We start from the raw sequence: 20,014 nt of genomic DNA, 5'->3' as shown, positions 1-20,014 counted from the left end.
AATATCATTATCACCACCGCCACCACCACAGCCGTTAGGATCGCCATTAGTGTCTAGCCGGATAGCCGGATGGAAATTCTGAGGTGCTCAGAGGAACTGTTCATCTTAACGGCTATGTACAGAATGGGGCAGCTGTCCTACCCAGCATCCTATTGAATGGGTACTGCATACTATCTTCATATTCGTAAAGCGGCCGGAACGTGAAGCTGAATATTCAGGTCCATAATATTCCTGTGTCTAATATGCACTCATCCTTAGCTTCAATCTCATTATGCTTGTTACAGGGCCGTACTTTGTAAACATAAAGGATGCCGTTCAGAATTCGAAATGGATCAACGGAAAAATAAATTATTCGCTTTAGTGAAGATGTATCTGAAATGTTGGGATGTGCACATTTCGGGTCCGGTCGGTTCGTGCACGCTTGATTAATTTTGCATGAATTTTCCACAGCATCCCCCCAAAATTTCTGACATGGTACTTTAAAATAAGCCACTACAGTTTCTCATATCCCCATCTGTATTTTCCTGCAAATTTTTTCATACATTGCATGCAAATTTCTCTAAAATGACCATCGAAACAAATGGACCTTTTTTTTCATTTGAAGACTGTTTTTTTCTGGAAATCCTCTTTATAAAATCGTTTGGACCTATCATCAAAATCAGAGTATGATAATAATGAACTCTTCTTTTGGGAACGTTAGCCTCCAGGCCTAATTATCCGGTTTCGAACGTTTCCCTTGCAGTCACGTGTTTCAACACGCCGGTAAGAACAGCTTATTTATTCTCCTGTTTAGATTTTACATTCACGTCTGCTCTGTAAGCCAGAGCCACTAAGAGCGTTTGCACATAAGGTAAATACGAATATATGAACCTAGAAGAGAAGAAGTAATGGAAGGACAGAGAAAACTTCATAATAAGTTTTTTAATAATTTGTGTTTGCCATTTAATTTTGCGGAAGTGATTAAATCAACAAGAATAGGATGGACAGGTCGTATAGCACGTACGAGAAACAAGAGCTGCACATGAAATTGTGTATGGAAACTTCAAGGTAAGAAGTCACATGGAAGGTCTGAACATTGATTATCTATCTATGGCTCTACAGCCCTTCTGGACCTTGGCCGCTTTTTATATTTCTTAATCCATACACAGTCGGTAGGACTCCTTAGACGGGGTCAGTCCGTCTCAAGGCCGCTATCCACACACAGGACAACACAAACACAGAATTAAAGCACACAGACATCCATACCTCGAGTGGGATTCGAACCCACGATCCTAGTGTTCGAGAGGGCGAAGAAGGTTCACGCATTATACCGCGCGGCCACTGTGATCGACACTAGACGTTGACTAGATAATAATATTAAAATTTAAGTTAATCTGGTATAAAGATGTGGATTAGATTGCGAGCTTTGTGGACACGGTATGAAATTTCGTGTTCCTAAAGTCACGAAATTTATTGGCAGGCTGAGTGACTGTCAGTTTTTCACAAGACTTAATATCAGTGATGTTACTACCAGTTCTGTGCAACGGTGGAACAGTGAAATATTTTACTGTCAGATGGGCGATTTTCGTAAAGGTTTCTCTTGCGATATATCTAAACAAATATTTTCATTAGCATTTGGGGACAAAGCCATGAATTACACTCTACGAAACATGCTTGTAGCTTGCCCATCCGTGTGAAACTGTCAGCAGTTTCATGGGTAATATTATTTGTCAAAGAAATGTACAACTGAATTAATTATAATACCATATAAATGTCCGCCTATTTTTTCCTGAATACCCAAATATGTCACACTGCAAGTGGCAGCAACTGACAAGCGCATTACAAATCAACTGTTGCCAACTTAACTTTTATGCAATTGCTTGCATGTATATATTGACTAGATCTGAAGAGATTAATTTTTTCTAGTGTTATGCAGGCTGTTCTTCATGTAATTAAGCTTTGATTCCTGTATACCTGACGTCCATAATTAAAACACTCCATATAATTGATGTTTTTAGGAAATATTTAATATATGTACTTTTAAAAATTTAATTTTGTTTCATTGTTTATAAGGTAAATGAAATATTGATGAATCGCCATTTTCGTAACAACTGACGAGGTTAATAAAGTTTATGTCATAAAATTACATAGTTTTAAGTGCCTAATTCCTATCGTTGCAATATAAAACCAACAAAATATATATTTTAATTTTTATTTTTAGTTGCATACTTCGAATTGGACGAAGGAATTGCACTCCCTTCTTCTTTTGATATTTACACTTCTTGTGACTTGTCTGTAAAGGATTTCAGTGACTGTTCCCCACCCCTGTAACTGGTAACATAAAACGTGCATGTGATACTGATAAAATATCCTTAACATTAACATTAACTTGTTCTCGACATTTTAAGAAAAGAAATATCTACGTCTGGTTACAGGGTAGCTTCCTGCTTAGTCCACTTTGTGTGTAGTTTCTAACTGAACCGTAATTCATATTCAAAATGGGTCCAGTTACTCAGTAATGACGGTTATTAAAACACAAACACAAATTTTACGTAAGAACAACAATTTTAAGGAACCGTTACCCTGACCTTTGGTTGAAACTTTCTTACGAATTATATTGTGAACTCTTTATACGTTCTGACATGATTTGTTGTGTGTAGGTCACTACAAGTTGCCATGAAGACTACACTGTATGATGATAATTTAGTTATTCACTGGACTACACACTCAACACCTGACACAAGAATAATTCATAGATCACAAACTCTGTGTAGCGCAAGCATAAGTAGGATTTTAATTTCGTACCTGAAAAAAAAAGTCATAAATAAGAAACATGTGATTTCCATTGGAAATACTGAGTCCTCGATGTATTATTTATGTATATGTGACACACACTGAGAGCGAATAACTATATATATTAAGCCTTGTCGTCACTACCAAGCTATATAGTTCACCATTACGCAACACGAAAAATAGCGACGAAACAGGCAGCCACTAGACACTACACAGTCGTCTTGCTTGTCCTTTCAGGTGACAACAGTGCAAACTCTTCCGACATATCCGCAATACACTCGAGTGTCCTTCCAGCGAGACGAGCTTCACCGTTCTGAGGCCACATGGTAATTATTATTGATTTTAAGGCATCAAAATTATCGGAATTTCGTCTGCCCTGAATCAATAGCCATGCCATTGCCATGTGCTCCATCGTACAAGGTTGAAAATTCGTAATAAAAGAAGCGATTGAGCCATGACAACTTGTAGTCTCCATGGACAGTCACAGAGGGACCCTACCGGACTGGCCTCGCAGACTCAATTTCGGCCATTGCATGTGAGGAACGCTACAAATGTCAGACAATAGAGGTCCAGGAGTTGCAGTAGAAACGGGAGCCATTTCACTCGCAGCTGGCGACTGGTGTGTTGAGGTGAATAGCATAGGGGCTGATTTCTGGTGGGGAGCGGCAGCTGGGCTGCCAGAGCAGCTGGTTCTTTCATTCTGCACTTAGTATGCTGCAGTGACCGTTGTCTTTAACGTGTTAAAAAGGGTGAAGTGCAGTTTGTGACCGGCAGAAATAGCGCGATGTGTTTGATTTGCTGCGACAGTGTCACATGCGCAATTGGGTGCGTCGTGGAGTAGCATACAAACATGGACGTCTGGTGGTTGGTGAAAATTTTGTGTATGGGACTTTTCCGGTTGTAAAGTCTTTGACCAGGGACTTGTGTGAATGTAATAGTTGTGCTTAGAGTGTGGAGTGAAGTTTGGGGACTCGGTGAGTGCCGTTTGTGCGTGAAACTTTATGCGGGAAGATGGAAAACATGGGGGAAATGGCCGAACAGCAGTCGCTTAGTGAGCCATTACCCGAGACGGTCGATTCGCCAGCTGCATCTACGCATGCCGGACTCAGCATGTCGCCCACGGAGCTGAGCCCCACTATTTCACGTTCTGCCGTGGCCGGGTCAGTGCCCACTTCGCACGAGTCACTCACGGAGTCGGGGTCAGGAGCCGAACAGGGTCACATCCAAATCAAAGAGGAACTACCCACCAGTGCCGAGGACTTGTCTGCAGAAGGTGCCGTTAGTGTGACAAGCGACACCACCAAGCAAGAGAGCCTCTCTGTCATAGTTCAGGCGCAGGACGATTCCCATGACTCGGAACTCCTAAGTCCAGGGAAGCTCTCACCAACTTCAGGTATCTCGGTGAGTGTTGCCAGTATGATTGATGCCACGGATTTTCGTTCCCTTCAGCCCGAACCCACGTACCAGACACTGACCTCGGTGAATGGCAGGATGTCACCCCCCGGCTTTAGTCCTAGCTCCTCCTACGCTACCCTTACCCCATTACAACCCCTTCCCCCCATATCCACTATGTCGGACAAATTTGCGTACGGCCACGCGAGTAACGTGTCAGGATCCTTCACGGTGATGCAGAACAACGGGCTCGGCAACATCGGACTCGGCATGGGTGTCAACTCGCCCTACAGCTACGACAAACTGCCCTCAATGGGCATGTCGCCCCCTCACCACTACTCATCGCCTAACAGCGGTCTTGGGAGCATCAGCATCCCACAGCAGCACTCGCCCCTGTCTCCTCAGAGCTCGTACAGCCAGAACGGGCTTCATTCACCGCAGAAGAGCATGTCGCCCAACAGCTACGATTCGCCCTACACCCAGCGCGACCTCGTGGGGCGGGCAACCCTCGTGGCTCCGCAGAGTCCGACCCTCAGCCCCCCGTCAGCTTCGCTCCACTCGCCCCCGAACACCATCGTGACGAGTTTCGGGGGCACCGCCACCTCACTCGCCGCCGCCAGCCTCCCTACCATCAACGGCTTGACGACCATCACCCCTCACGCCGCCGTAGTCTCTCCACATCATTCGCCGCCTTCTCTGGTGGCCCAGCAGATCCAGCGGGAAGCCGTCGTCGTGGCCTCCCCGTCACCGCCGAGCTTTGTGCCTCAACCGCAGCAACCGCCTCCGCCGACCCCGGTAGCCGTGAAGACCGTGCCCACCTCCAGCGGGGGCGGCGGAGGCGGCGGACTGGTCTCCAGCGGTGGCGTGGGGGTGGGGGCTGGTGCGCCGGCAGGGACAGCCGAGGTGGAAGAGATCAACACGAAAGAGCTGGCCCAGAGAATCAGCGCGGAACTAAAGAGGTACAGCATCCCGCAAGCTATCTTCGCCCAGCGAGTGCTCTGCCGTTCTCAGGGCACGCTGTCGGACCTGCTGCGCAACCCCAAGCCCTGGTCAAAGCTGAAATCCGGTCGGGAGACTTTCCGTCGCATGTGGAAGTGGCTTCAGGAGCCGGAGTTCCAGAGAATGTCCGCTCTCAGATTGGCAGGTGAGTGAGCCACATGGCCGCCACGTGGGGGGCGTGGCGCTCCATTCAGTGCACGCTCGAACCCGGGCCCCTCGTCCCTCTTCCCGGCTTCGTATTGATCTGTCTTCCCGCGTAGTCATGCAGTTTCCCTGCTTCGCTGGCAGAGGGCAGACGACGCCAAAATCTGGATTTCAGGCATTTACAACAGTAGTGTCGTGACAAACTATCACAGGGCTTTCATGAAACAAAAGAACTGTTTCCTAGGCAACATACATGAGTAATGTCTGTATTATATGCCCAAGTATTACGTAATCTATGACAACAAAGGAAGAAGCCAATCACGAGAGAATGATTACATCACATTAACAATATTGCATGAGTATTGTGCATGAGTGTTCGTTGTCAATTATTCAGTTCCACAGAATCTAATCCAAGCATTTTTAGTTCCGTCTCGCATAGCGTCAAAACTGTATTTCCGGATAGAACGAGTTGCGAATTAAACGTTTCCTTTCTAGAGGTAAGAATGACGTAGTAGAATTTGAATGTTAAGATTCAAAGCCCCGTTATTAAAACAACAAAACAGGTAGGTAAAATCTGCAACTTTTCTGCTCAGCATGGTACAAAATTTAAAATGACAAAGGAAATGAAATGTAACCTTACCTCCCCAAAGCCACCTCAAGGGTTCTTAATGTTCGTCTACGTTATGTGTGGAGGCCGGTTGTCCTATTGGGAATTTTCCTCAGTCACTGTAGGTACTCACTGGGATTCTTACTTGAAGCAGACCACAGATTCGTCCACATTAACCGTGTAAATCCCAGTAGTTCTACACGTACCTCCTGCTGTAAGATAATCCGCCCACGGATTGTGTTTCTATATTTCATGCAGTTCCCAACGATTAACAACATCTTCCCTTAAACAGCCTTAACCGGTTGGTCTTGTAGCAGAAATGTAATGTGTTTCCTGTGAGGTAGGAACTGAATCTTATTTAAAAGAAACACAGTATCTCGAGGACTGACACCGGTCCGCGATTTGCACATGGCATTCAAAATTCCCTACGTGTATGATTACATAACAAAATTATGCAGGCAACAAGCAGAAGTCATACAAAATCATAATAATGACAATGTTCGCAACATCGGGCAAGGCGAAGCCAGACACAGAAAGTATAAGAGGCTTAAACTTGGCGGCGGTCAGGCATACGACCGTTCAAGTGACTAGACTGCCGTGATAGCTAATACTACTAGGATATTTATTTATATAGAAGGGCATAATCTGCTGTACCTAGCCTGGACTGATGGAGGCCGTGTATATATTGTACATTTAAATAAGAAATAAGTGTGTATTGTAAATATGTGTACATACAGACAATGGACTTAATACTACAGACTGACTGACAAATGACAGACCCGACCTCTCGTCAGAGAGGGCGCTACACATAGACAAGACAGTAACTTTCATTCAAGAGCAATATCTGGCACCAAGACAGACAGACTGACTGACTGTCAGTTGCAACGTGACTCTGACTCTGACTTTGACTCTGACTCGAGGACTGATCATAGCATATACACTTTCCACTGAAACACGGCATAGAGTTTCGTAATAAACGCGATTGAAAACTTGTTCTAAAGGTTTGTGACACGTTCTAATTGTGTCGTGGGGAAGATGGGTTTGATAGATTTTATCTGGACTAGAGATTATGTCTACAGCGTTTAAGAATCTCGCATTGTCTCAATCTTCAAATAAAAATCAACGAAGTAGAGGAAAAGCCCATTAATTCGGGCTAATCCATTTAGATCAAGACAAGAGAAGAGGGTTACGTGACCGCGTATTTCAATAAATTCCAATTTCGAGGCATAACCCCTATAATAAAAATCGTATTTTAAATAGAGCAAATCCCACCTTTCTGTGATTAACACCTGTAAAATATCAGCCTAATATGTATCAGAATTAATCTTTATCTTTGGCTATAGTACAAAGTAAGGTTTCATATTCTCAAAGATGCGTTCAATTCGATTGTTTAGTATAATCATTTGCGTTTCCTAATTATTCAAGATATAAAGAGGCAGAATGTGATCTTATGGCTATATCGCAGACTTCCTGAGCAAGCTGACTGGGTTCGAAATCTGATCGTTCCTCGTACAGTTTGTGGTAGATAAAAACTCCGGGGCTCTCCTTTTGCCCTTGTCACACTTTGACACAACATACACCAACGTGATCTAATATATCTCGCAATTGCTTCTGTTTGCTGCGCTGTTCAAAAAAAATATTTGATCTCCTATCATTTTCTCCTGATGCTGCTTTTGTGACTTTGTGGGTTCGTAAAACTGCAGTAAAGTGAGAAGCATCGTGCTCTGTTTTAAATACGTTAACGAATTATTCAGAAGAACCTGAGTAAAGTGAGAGAAAGTTGCATTACTTTTGATTATAATCGAATCAACGCCATTAAAAGCTCACTGGAAGTTCTTCGTGTGATATTTCATATCAATTCAACTTTTCCCGCATTTATTTGTAGAGAACTTGTTCAGTTAATATTGTGGCGTGGCACCAGGAAGCCGGAATGCTTTAGTGACATCAGGGTTGATTTCCTAGGCAACGATAAGAGTTCCCGCTGCAACGTCTTTGAATCAGAACGCTAGCAAAGAATTGTTCGAGGCAGTTGCATCACAACGGCTAGGAAAACTCGTAAGAACGAGAGAATACGCTACCTAATTAATGAAGTTACCGCTACAACGAAACAGAACACTGGCTACCGGCGGAAAGAACGCGTGAAACGGAACCATTGAACAAGGTGTCTTAGAGTCCGTCCGACAGTAGGGTATAAAGGAAGATCAGGTCGGAATTGAGACCACTTTACAACGAGACACTGAGAAGACTTCACCAAGATCAGCGGTGCAAGTACTTGTAACAGTGAAGTTATGGATAAATGTCCTTGTGAGTGTAGAGAAGATTGTCCAGCAAACATCTTAGCCAAATCCGAGACCCACGTGAATTTACTTGTCGCGTTACCTAGGCAACACGCGACAATATTTGTATATGGGCCACATTTTATAAACAACGGTAGCGTAGTGTTTTAACTTAAATTCATCAGCTACTAATGGGCAAAAGTAATTCCAGGAAAATTATTTGGTTACTCTTTTTATTGCTAGTGGGGTGGGACTAAGTCCCTTGTGCTGCGGCCACTTCTGGCCTATTGTACCAGCCCCAGGTGATAGGTGAGGGTGATTGTGGAGCAATTGGTGGAATGAAGATTGGCAGGGGAAACCGAAGTACTCGGAGAAAACCTGCCCCAGCGCCACTTTGTCCACCACAAATCCCACTTGACCAGACCCGGGATGGAACCTGGACCGCCGCGGTGGGAAGCCAGCGACTAACCACTTGAGCTATGGCGCGACCATTTGGTTATTTAGTACATACCAGAGCCCTACTCTGTAATGTAACTGTTCTCTGCATATTACAACAGTTCGCATTCCGAATAACCTTGACCTTATTCGCACTATAAAACTGACATTCTCTTGCGTAAGCGTGTGACTAACTACAATATATAAAATGTCTTTCCTCTGGTATTAATGAGGACAATGCATGATGTCGTTTTAAATCGTTTACTAAATGTGTCTGTAATCTAGAACTAGGGGGCACACGGTATCGTAGTTAGTTGAGGCACTATTCTATAAGCCAGAAGGTCCCGGGTTCGATTCCCGATGTCATTGAATTTTTCAATTGACCTCACTATGGCCCTGAGGTCGACTCAGCCTCTAACAGAAATGAGTACCAGAAATCTTCCTGGGGGGGGGGGAAGTTAAAAGGCGGCCGGCGCGATAGGCTCACAACCTCACCACCATCTGTGAGCTGATTGTCTACAAAATATGTGAGTCTCGACGTCTCACAACTCTGTACCCCTCCACGGCCTGTTATAGGGATAGCTGTACCTTACCTTATTTACCTAAGGCTAGAAGTTGCAGATTTTCGGTTGTTTTCTCTTTATGTACATATCCTGATATAGGAAATTGACTTTTCCTTCATAATGCTAATTAAATAATCGACGAAACACAAGTTCTAAAGCAATGTGAATACTAAGGACAAGAACTGGAGTGTCTGGATGTTCTGTTTAAAACCTACCGCAAGATTTGTTTGGTTACACCAACTGCTCATGAAAGTGAGACTGCTGTGTTTACGTTCGCCGTAGTGCGGGCGATGTACTCACCCCTCCAACGCTCATCTGCACTATCTTATCTGTGCGTCCTCCACGTGCGCTCGCTAGAAATGTTTCTCTTATTAACAAACAGAATCTCTGTTTCATGCAGTTCTTTACTGTAACAGCGCGATGTACTTGTATGCCAGTTACGAGTGAGTCTTATTTGAAACTGGAAATCAAATCTGATGTTGCATGCAAGGATATCTCGTGCGCGTGTGGGTTACATTTTTGTACGATGTATTTAGTAACATATCAAAATAATTTTCGCTTAAAATCACGTCATGTATGAGCTTTATAATTACACTGGTTTCTTTCCTAGGCTCTAGACTAAGAAACTAAAACACTGATAATAAAATAATCATTAAATTCTGCATATATTTTATGAATATAAACAGGAACAACTGTTGCTCTAATTTTAATGATAAGATAAGGATAGCAACTGTTACAACCTGTTCGATTCCGATAAGAATTTACAGCTTTACTCTGTTCTTTAATGCATGCTGATTTATTAAGATTTTTTCTAAATATGCAGGGTAATATAAGAATATTAATTGACCCACTTTCATCCATATAATAAATCATAGTTTTGAATTATTTACTTGTGACCCGACTTCGAAACGCGACCACAGTCTTCTGCTGGTATGAATTCAGAACAGGTGTCTTAAAAGAATTGTGAACCAAACGAAATATATCACAGTGATGTTAATATTGTGCAAGTAACCCACTTGCATTTTGTACCTTCAGAATTGTCGTCCTTGTAGGACTTCCCGGTGTGTGACAGAATTGTTCTGTTTTCATACAGCCTCATTTAGAAATGGAATATTTAAAATGCGATTAATTTGCATATCCGGGGCTCCTCCGCCCCTCTCATTTCCTTTGTCATTAGATTGCACCTCATCTTATTTAAGAGTTGCATTCAGACGGTACAAAACACATAATTTATCCTTCAAATACTAATTAAGAAGACTGCCCTCGGCGCAGTGGTTACAAAACTAGGTGCAATGCACTCAAGTGGTGAGCGAAACCTTGAAAATGATAGATCCTAAAACATTGCGACGATGGTGTGTAACACTAGGGTATATACCGTGTCCATATCCATTGTACAAGTATATTCTAAAGGGTTCTGAAGATGGTGTTTCGCGCAGTGAATGAGGTTAGCTCTTTCTAAAATACCCAAAATAACACGTGTCCAACCCTCTCATCTGAGGACGGAAACAAATCCAGTTACCGAAACGTTGTTTTCTTCAATGTTCTTTAGAAATCCCGAACTATGGACAGAGTCCAAATACGCAATGATTTTGATTAAAATGACGCTCATAAAATTATAGGAATGCCCCAAAACTGAAGTGACACCTGGCGACAATCTCTATGGACTTACGTACCTTATGAAATCCAGCAAAATCAGTTAATTTGGCAGTGATTGACGAGATGTTGCACCGATGATTCAACAGAGGATGAATCAGTTAGTTCCAAACATGCAGACCCATTCTTCCCACAGATTCAGTAATGTTAGCCTTTGATGGGCTCTGTGAGTTTCTGTAGTCAGCGTAGTCAATGATGATTTGATTTCCTTGGAAGAACATGCGGGAAAACTAGGATAAAATATAATGGTTAAATCAATATGATATATTTATATTTTCACTTATAACAGCATCAAAAATTTCCGCTTTCGTATTCCCGCCTTTGGTGTTTAATGCGGAAGTGTATGGCGCACAAAATACTCCTGTACTGATATCGTGACGCCAGGAAAAAAGTTTGGGCACCACTACCTTGGGAAACTGTATTGCTTCGAATAGAATATAAACGGCTGAGCAAGATCCATACCAAAAAAAAATAAATTAAATTAAAAATATAGGCCCCATATGTATAACAAAATTATTCCATGTTACCTCGCTAAGAATTGGGAGTGTTACTGCTCATTTTTTTTATTTCATGACAGAACCACAGAGTACACGAATGACCTTTCTTTCAATAAGCCAGGGAATTTTTGTCTGTTTAATTTGTTTTTGCTGAACTTCTGACGGCGGCTGTTTTTATAAATTGTCTTCCAAAAGCAATTCAAATGTGAAAAAAGAAACAAAGTGAATTATTAATAAGACGACTTTCTATCAGTTTCCTTCCAAACATTTCTCGAGGTCAGTGAATATTTAATAATATATAGGAAAAACTGAGATTAACCGCCGTGGGGATCCGTTGCGCTGACCACGCGACACCCTCTATCCGCTGAAGTTGGCACTAACTTCGCCCACAAGCAGCGGTCGCTCGGTCGGTATAGTTCGTTTGCGGACTGAAGCCACGGAGTTTGTTTTATATCCAAACATTTGTACAGCCCTGCAAGTAAAATGTCAGCCCTGATTGTATAATCCAATTCTATCAGATTTAAGAGCTATACTGACTAGAGCACAACGCCGTTGAAACGATGATTGTTACATTGCAATATTAATTAACATAATTTATTTCAAATAGGATTATTTTAACTACTGAAGGAAGCAAATACGTAATTACTAACTTGAAATTTAGTAGAGTATTAGGCATTTTCAACAAGAATTGTAGATTACAAGGTAAGATATACTTGGATATAGACGTGTTTCTCTTATACAGTAATGCTATATACTGTTGTGGCCAAGAAACAAAGGCAAGGTAAGTCCTTAGACCTGAATGTTTAGTTTGCCTTTATTCTTTGTATGTGTCTCCGTAATTTTCACGCACGCGCACTCTTAAGACGTTTCTCATGCGTGGACATCTACATCACTTATCGTCTACTTGTAGGAAGGTAATTTAAGTGTTGGTTTGTAAGTGTCCTGGTGATTTGTTTATTTATACATGTGTTACACTTGAAGAGTGTTTGTTATAAACTCGTATTAAACCGAATCAATTTATTTGAGACCGCCTTCTGTGAACAGGAAGGCACGTAATTACACAACGAAAGTAGTTGCAAGCGATGTTACAATTTACCTGTAGCGACAAGACGTCTCTGCTAACATGTCCCCTTGTGGACATAGTCACTATTTTTTAATTTTGTATTTAACTAATATTCAGACATAAAGATATTTTAGAGAATTTGCTTAGTAAAGGCGCCATACTATATATATTACATGTATTGGGTGGAAAAAACAAAACAAACTCCGTGGCCTGTAGTCCGCAAACGAACTATATCGACCGAGAGACCGCCGCGTGTCGGCGAAGTTAGTGCCAACTTTAGCTGATAGAGGGTGTCACGTGGTCAGTGTAACGGATCCCCACGGCCGTTAATCTCGGTTTTCAAGACCGGACAAGCTATTTTCTTGAAACAGCTCCTCAATTATCTCCACGAGGCTGAGTGAACCCCATTCCACACCCACTACTTCTCAGAAAACCTGGTATCGCAGGGAATCGAGCCCGGGACGTCTGGATCTGTAGCCATGAACTCTGACCACTAGACCACATTGGGTGAAATACCATAGTGAAATATTAATTGACACACTGTAACTTGCATGTAATAATTAAACACATGGATGAATTTACAGTGTTTCTGGACACCAAATATTTTGACGCGAAACGAATGTTCGAATTTGATTATGAATCATGGCCATTTCAGTATAATACCATTTAAGCAACGGCAAATTTTTGTTTTGGTAATAATATCATATACGATTGCTTATTATGTTTTGTATAGACATATTTTAACCTATACGCATGCTTGAATTTCTCAGATAGACAGTGCTATGGCTCAGGCGATTAGCCACTGGCTCACTATCGCGGCGGCCCGGGTTCGAGCCCGGGTCAGGTGATGTGGAATTTGTGGTGGGCAAAGTGACATTGTGTCGGGTTTTCTTCGAGGACTTCGGTTTTCGCTGCCAATTCTCATTCAACCGACTGCTCCACAATCATCATCATCTATCATCCGGGGCTGGTACAGTAGACCAAACAATGGCCGACGTACCAAGTGGACTCAGTGTCACCCCACCCTAAGAAACCAAAAAGATCTAATTTCTAAGATAACACTGGATTAAGTTTAGTACATTTACTAGACCATTAAAGAAGTAATGTTAGCAATTGTCGTACAAATGCTTTCATAAAGTTTTGCTTTTTTATCTCCTCTTGCTCTTACTTTGGAGCATAGGGCTGATTTCTCAGTTTCATGATCATTTTACAGACGGTAGAACTGCTTGGACGGGGGATCAGCTCGTCACAAGGCCTCTACCTGGGCACAGGACAACACAAACAGAAGAAACGTATACACACACCAAATATCCATGCCTTTTATGTGATTTGAGCCCACTATCCCAGCTTCGAGCGAGAGAAGACAGTACATGCCTTAGTCCGCTCGGCTACAGTGACCGGCAGTGTTTTACTCAATACGTTATAATTTGGCATAATCCTAAGCTTCCAATAGAACTCCTTTGATATTAACAATATTATCCTTCCGTTTACTCCGTGGATCACAACACAAAATCACTCCGGAATGATTCCTCTGAATTCTTACGTATGAAATCGTGTTATAATTTAACGGCTCCGGAAATAACCACACTCACATTAGTATGCCAAATCATTTAAAGGTGAATAAGAACAAACTGTAGAAATGAAACTTGAAAGGAAATGTAAATATTTTTAAATCGTTTATAATTTCTGTGTTCTTAAATTTGTATTATAATTTATGCCGATCGCGGTTGCTACGCCGTCTAAGGCATGAAATGGCTTCGCTAGCTTGAATACTGGGATCATGGGTTTGAATCCCAATCAAGGCATGGATGTTTGCCTTTATTGTGTTTGTGTTTAGTTGATCACTCGTCCAAGGAGCCCTGCCGTCTGTGTAAAAAAGATTACGAACCTGGAGTGAAGGCCAGGACCCATCAAAAGGCTGTAGAACCGTTGAATGAATGAATGAATGAATGTAAGAAAGCTGAATGCTCAGATGTCGTGGACCTGTTCGGTGCTTCCCCTCCCCCATAATATTACTTAAACTTTACTCGTGTTTCTGTACATGTAAAGGAATGATTTTTAATTCTTAAATTAGCAGACTGAATACTGAAAGTCTGGAAAGTAATTTCTGATTACTTCCACAAGAAGTTCACCGAAGTGACCATTTCATTGTAATGCATTTCTCTACAATGACAATTGTGTGTAGTCTTCTGAAATTTAAAGTTTCTTTGGTAAACTGAATACTGGAAAGCTTTAAAATTGTGAGGAAATATTTAGCGTGTAGTTAAGTTATGGGTGGAATAAAGTTTTCCTTCTTGAAACAATCGTGACCTTAATGAGTGACCTCTATTTTCGTGCACGTTTGGCTCTGAGACGTAAAATAATAACGAGGAGTTTTACCTTCTCATAATTCATTTGGCAGCCATTTGCTTATTATTTCATGAAACCCGAAGACATAATTCAGATTCCTAGACTTCGGTAAAAGTAAAGTTGTCCTTGTGTTTAACAAATTAAGCACTAATGGCCACGACATAGCTCAAGCGGTTAGTCGCTGGCTTCCCACCGTGACGGTCCGGGTTCGAGCCCGGGGTCTAGTCAAGTGGGATTTGTGGTGGACAAAGTGGCGCTGAAGTAGGGTTTCTCCGAGTACTTCTGTTTCCCCTGCCAATTTTCATTCCACCAAATAATCCATTATCATAATCACCCAGGGCAGGTACAATAGACCAATCAGTGGCCGCCGTGCCGAGTGCTCCCAGTTGGACTCCACTCCCGACTAAGCGAATTAAAAAATATTAAGAACTACACCATGAAGACGTATGGGGGAGTGGATGTATAGAGCCACATTTTCTTGAGTTTAGCACTGGTTGGATTTGAGTGGTTAGCTTTACTCTCCGGCCGCTTTACCCACGGGGAAAGTCCCCCCACCCGGAACCCATTGGAGGCTGGGTGGGCCTCAGAGCCGATCTGAACGACGTGTCTAGACAGCGGTGGCATGTGGAATTAAAAGAGAGAATTCTGACGTCATCGGTTGACAGTGTTTTGTGTTAAGAGTTCCAGTTTAAGGTACGAAACCCCGGCTTTTCCGAGCACTAAGGGTAGGAACACACACAGCGACATCGGTCGTACGGAAAAATGTCGTACGATTTTTTTGCCGTACGATTTCCTTTCTACACTAGAGCGACCAAATACATTTCTTTGCTGTCCGACTGCCGTACGGTAGATGTCGCATGTCGTCACGTATGAAAGCTAAGACTACACTTTCTATTCTACTTGATGCGACATGAACCGTACGGACGTCGTACGACCGATGTCGCTGTGTGTGTTCCTGCCCTAAGCCATCATTTTGATCTTGCATATAAAATTCATAGGGAAACGTAATAATTATTTCATGACATATGGAAATATTCTTTCGACATTTCGTAATCATTGTACAGCACATATACAGTGGTTGCGTTCATGAAGTAAGTGAATAATAGTAAATGTCTGACTTGTATTCGGCAGGAATTGTATTCATATCTGTGATCCGAAACAAGCTATCGTTTCTAAGATGTTTTGCGATTTTCCTCAAGTCCCTCCAATTATGCCACTACCACTTCCTATCTGATCCTCAATTCATTATTCACTTGTTATCATAATATTCGAGGCTATATAATATGTGACGTTGACGTCATGAAGTCAGTAATAAGTTAGGTTAGGATAGAATATAATTACTCTTAGCCTAAGATCAAGAAGGTGCTTTTGGCTGCGTTATCTCTTTGAAGTTAGAACATGAGATTAAGAAATATCCAGGGAAGAGCAAAAATTCATATTATTTGAGTATTTCAGTTCATAATTAAAATGCTGGTAGTTTAGATACAACGTAGTTAATGAAAATTTGTGTTGTATGTGGATGTTCCGTTGTAGGACTATAGATTATTTTGTTGTCATGAATTTAAACGTATATTATCCTCATATCTATCCGTGGTATTAATTCCTGATTGGGAAATATTTGTTTATATACAATATTGTGACGTGTATATCCATTGCTAAGCAACGACTCGGTAAAAACATTCCCGTGCAAGCTATCTCGCTCAACAATAGCAAGGCAACGGATCAATAAACACAGTAGAGCCTGTGCTTTCTCTGTATTCCATTAAAAGTGGTTATAAGGAAGTGTTCAGTTTACAGAACAGTAGCCGATTCGAAATCAAAGTCGAGTTGGAGACCCTAGTCTGCCGAGAGATGAGCTGGGATTTCAATTGAGTTGGCAGTTGCAGAATAATGGCAAGAAATTAATTAGTTTGTGACAAGAAGACTTCAAGTGTGATTTGAAGTGACAGACTGTGATAAATACGTTACCAGGATACGGCGATCCGTTGCGCTGAACACGCGACACTCTCTATCTGTTAAAGTTAGCACAAACTTCGCCGACAAACGGCGATCTCTCGGTCGATATAATTCGCTTGAGGACTACAGGCCACGGAGTTTAAATGTACTTCGCGTTTCAATGCCACTTTGTACGCAAATAATTTCCTTATCTTTACTCGCTAATTATGAAAGCAATTTCATGTCAGGTAACACGGATATTAATTTAGGATATAGAAATACTCCAACTCATCTCTTCTATCAACACGAGCTGTTACGTATCAATTCAGATAATATACAGATAGGCCTCCTTGTTTTCTCGTATATTCCACTGGAACAGCTCACAGATACACGTTTTCTTGCACTCATAACATAGGCCTAATCTTTGGTGTCTGGGATGTTTTTTAATAAATTTTATGATATCTAGAACTTTAAAAGTTAGAAGGAGTTTTGTGATTACAATATTTTCCAAGATAGCAAAAATCTAAAGTTTTCGGTGCGAATTTTAATTATTTTTTTTAACTTTGTACTACTTTATCCTTCGAAAATATATACGTTAAGACCTGGGATTTAATCTGGGTTTAAAATTATCTGGCCGTGGAGTGACACAACGTTTAATGCTACCCATTTCGATTCTGGCCACTTTTACATATAATTCTTGTATACACACAACATAAAAAAAATTAGTTCAATTTTTTTTCTTCGGTTGGAGAAGATTTGAAGAGATTCCTGCTCATAAATGGGAACAAATAGAATTAGGAACAAAACAGAAAACAAATCTCTTCACATTCTCTACACCTGAAGACGGAAGCAGAAAACATTTCCGAAACACTGTGGCCTTTAAATAAAACCAGAAAGACAGACGAAGTCCAAATAAATAGATTTAAACGTTAGAATTTAGGCTTAATTGCAGTTTCATTGTAGGTCAAAAATTTTATTTTTCATCATTAATATTTTGGTTTGGGCAAATGTTTATCTTTATCCATCCTTTACCGGCTCCATATGGGTATATTGGTCTGCATAAGCATAGGTATGTAAACAATTTAAAATGGGTTTTCGTTTTGAAACGTCTGTGGCAATAATTGTTTCGATTTGTGGGGAATTTAATTTCAGAGCAAGACAGCAAACCATTGTAGGCGACTCCATGCAGCCAGCCCCTGGCTCCAGTAACATGCAAATAACAGGACTGAGTACAGAATCGAACCTACAACTTGTTGTCCTCTTTTTGTCACGTGATTCTTACAGCCGCTACGAAAGATTCTTTACTTCTGAATGTTACGTACTGGAATTGGTTACATTGCAGAATACGAAACTCGGTATTCAGTTGTTATGGAATCCACAGTCGCGCTTTAATTGTTGATAATCTTCTTTGATATTCTGAAAGTCTCGAATTCGAACGTCAGATCGAAGATGGCTGTTTTCATGATTTTATGCAGTTCTTCCAGGAAAGCACTGGATCAAGTAGTGCTTAAAATAAGACAGAATCGTTTAGGAGTACCGACATTTTGGATTTTGCTATTGTCTGGCATTCTAAGAAACACGACGTTTCGGAAACTGCAGCTGTTACCGTCCCTATCTGAAAGGGTGAGAGGCATCTACACCACTGGGCCCATTGGACATATGTAGTTTTTTTTATTTATTCGTGTGGGGTGGGGCTGAGTCCACTCGGTACGTCGGCCATTAACTGACCTATTGTACCAGCCCCTGATGACAGATGATGATCAGGGTGGAGCAGTCGGTACTATAAGAATTGGCAGGGGAAACCGAAGTATTCAGAGAAAACCTTCCCCAGTACTACTTTGTCCACCACAAATCCTACATGATCTGACATGGGCTCGAACCCGAGCCGCCGAGGTAGGAAGTCGGAGACTAACAGCCTGATCTATGGCACGGGCTCAGACAAAGGTAACCTCAATCACTGGACGTTAGCTGTCTATAAGGGAACATTTCACCTTTTAACCTGAGGACGGATGCAGATCCAGTTTCCGAAACGTTCTGTTCTTTAGAATATCGGACGATGGAAAAAATCCAAAATATTAGTTATCCCGAATTTTGTACATCACTGTCAGACTAAATCACTTCTTTTTACCCCACACAGCAGAGTTTCTTTTGAATAGCAAATAGTTTCTTGGCAACCCAAGAAATTCCTCTACTTTTATAGGACACGAAGGTTCATTACCATCTTCCCAGGAGCGTGGGCCACTGGTCCCTATCCTGAGCCTCATGAATTCAGTTACCACCACCGTCGCTAAAAATAAAGTTAAAATAACCCCTGAAACAAGGCGTGGAAGCCCATAGGATTGTGCGATGTTGAGGCTCCCACATTATCTAGACAATCGGCTCACAGATGGCAGTAAAGTTGTCAGCTTTACGCACTGTCCGCCCTTTACCCCCAGGAAAATTCCTGGTACTCATTTCTGTTAGAGTCTGAGTCAACTCCAGGGCCATAGTGCGGTCGGAAGGATTAGGCCAATTGAAAAAACATCCACCTCATCGGGATTCGATCCAGCGACCTTTCGGCTTGTAGCATAGTGCCTCAACAAACTACGCTACCGCTGCCTTCTTTATTTAAGGTTCATTGTAATATTATCCTCCATCCACAAATAGATATTCCAAGGGGTTTGTTCCATTCAGGTCTTCAAAAATAATATTGTATACATTCGTTATTTTTCCTCACGCCATACGCAATTTTTACACGTCGACTAAATCAACCTGACAATGTCTGGTGCGTCTCCTTGTACATCCCTTCCATTCATCCCACATGACGCAGTAAAAGCCGATGTAGCTGAAAAAGTGTCATTAAATCACCGAAGAACAATACCCCTGCCGTCCGGTTCTGATGTTTGGCATAAGTTACGGTTAGGTTGTATTGACTTGAGATGATTGCCTCACGTTTATTACATGATGTACCACTGCAGTGAATTTAATTTTGTAATACTCGTACGTGGGCTATTTTACATGACCGCCTCTGTCGTCTAGTGGTCAGAGTTCCTGGCTACAGATCCAGAGTCCACGGGTTCGATTTCCGACGCTAACACATATTCTAAGAAGTAGTAAGTCTGGAACGGGGTTTACTCAAATTCGTGAGGATAATTCAGGAGCTATTTCAAGGAAATAGCGACTCCGGTCTAAAAAACCGAAATTAACGGCCGTTGGGATCCGTTGCGGTGACCACGCGACACCTTCTATCTGCTAAAGTTGGCACTAACTTCACCGACAAGCGGCGGTCGCTCGGTCGGTATAGTTCGCTTGCGGACTAAGGCCACGGAATTTAGTTTAGTTATTTTTTT

At 41.8% G+C, this 20,014-nt stretch overlaps 1 protein-coding gene across 7 annotated transcripts in view; it reads left to right on the top strand.

Moving 5' to 3' along the window:
• The window catches only part of LOC111869881 (homeobox protein onecut), a 353,957-nt gene that overhangs the window by 5,589 nt on the left and 328,354 nt on the right, over nt 1-20,014 (top strand). For 6 of the 7 annotated variants that reach the window (XM_023861752.2, XM_023861734.2, XM_023861757.2 and 3 more), the window contains exon 2: nt 3,010-5,308. In XM_023861752.2, the coding sequence (XP_023717520.1) occupies nt 3,784-5,308 (1,525 nt within the window). In that variant the 5' untranslated portion in view covers nt 3,010-3,783. Of the gene's footprint in view, nt 1-19; nt 1,048-3,009; nt 5,309-20,014 lie in introns of those variants that run through there. The other variant, XM_033753592.1, reaches the window with a different exon arrangement.

This window comes from Cryptotermes secundus, unplaced genomic scaffold (assembly GCF_002891405.2).
Source record: "Cryptotermes secundus unplaced genomic scaffold, Csec_1.0 scaffold958, whole genome shotgun sequence".
NCBI classification, from domain to species: Eukaryota; Metazoa; Arthropoda; class Insecta; order Blattodea; family Kalotermitidae; genus Cryptotermes; species Cryptotermes secundus.
This window is presented reverse-complemented; position numbering and strand designations above follow the sequence as displayed.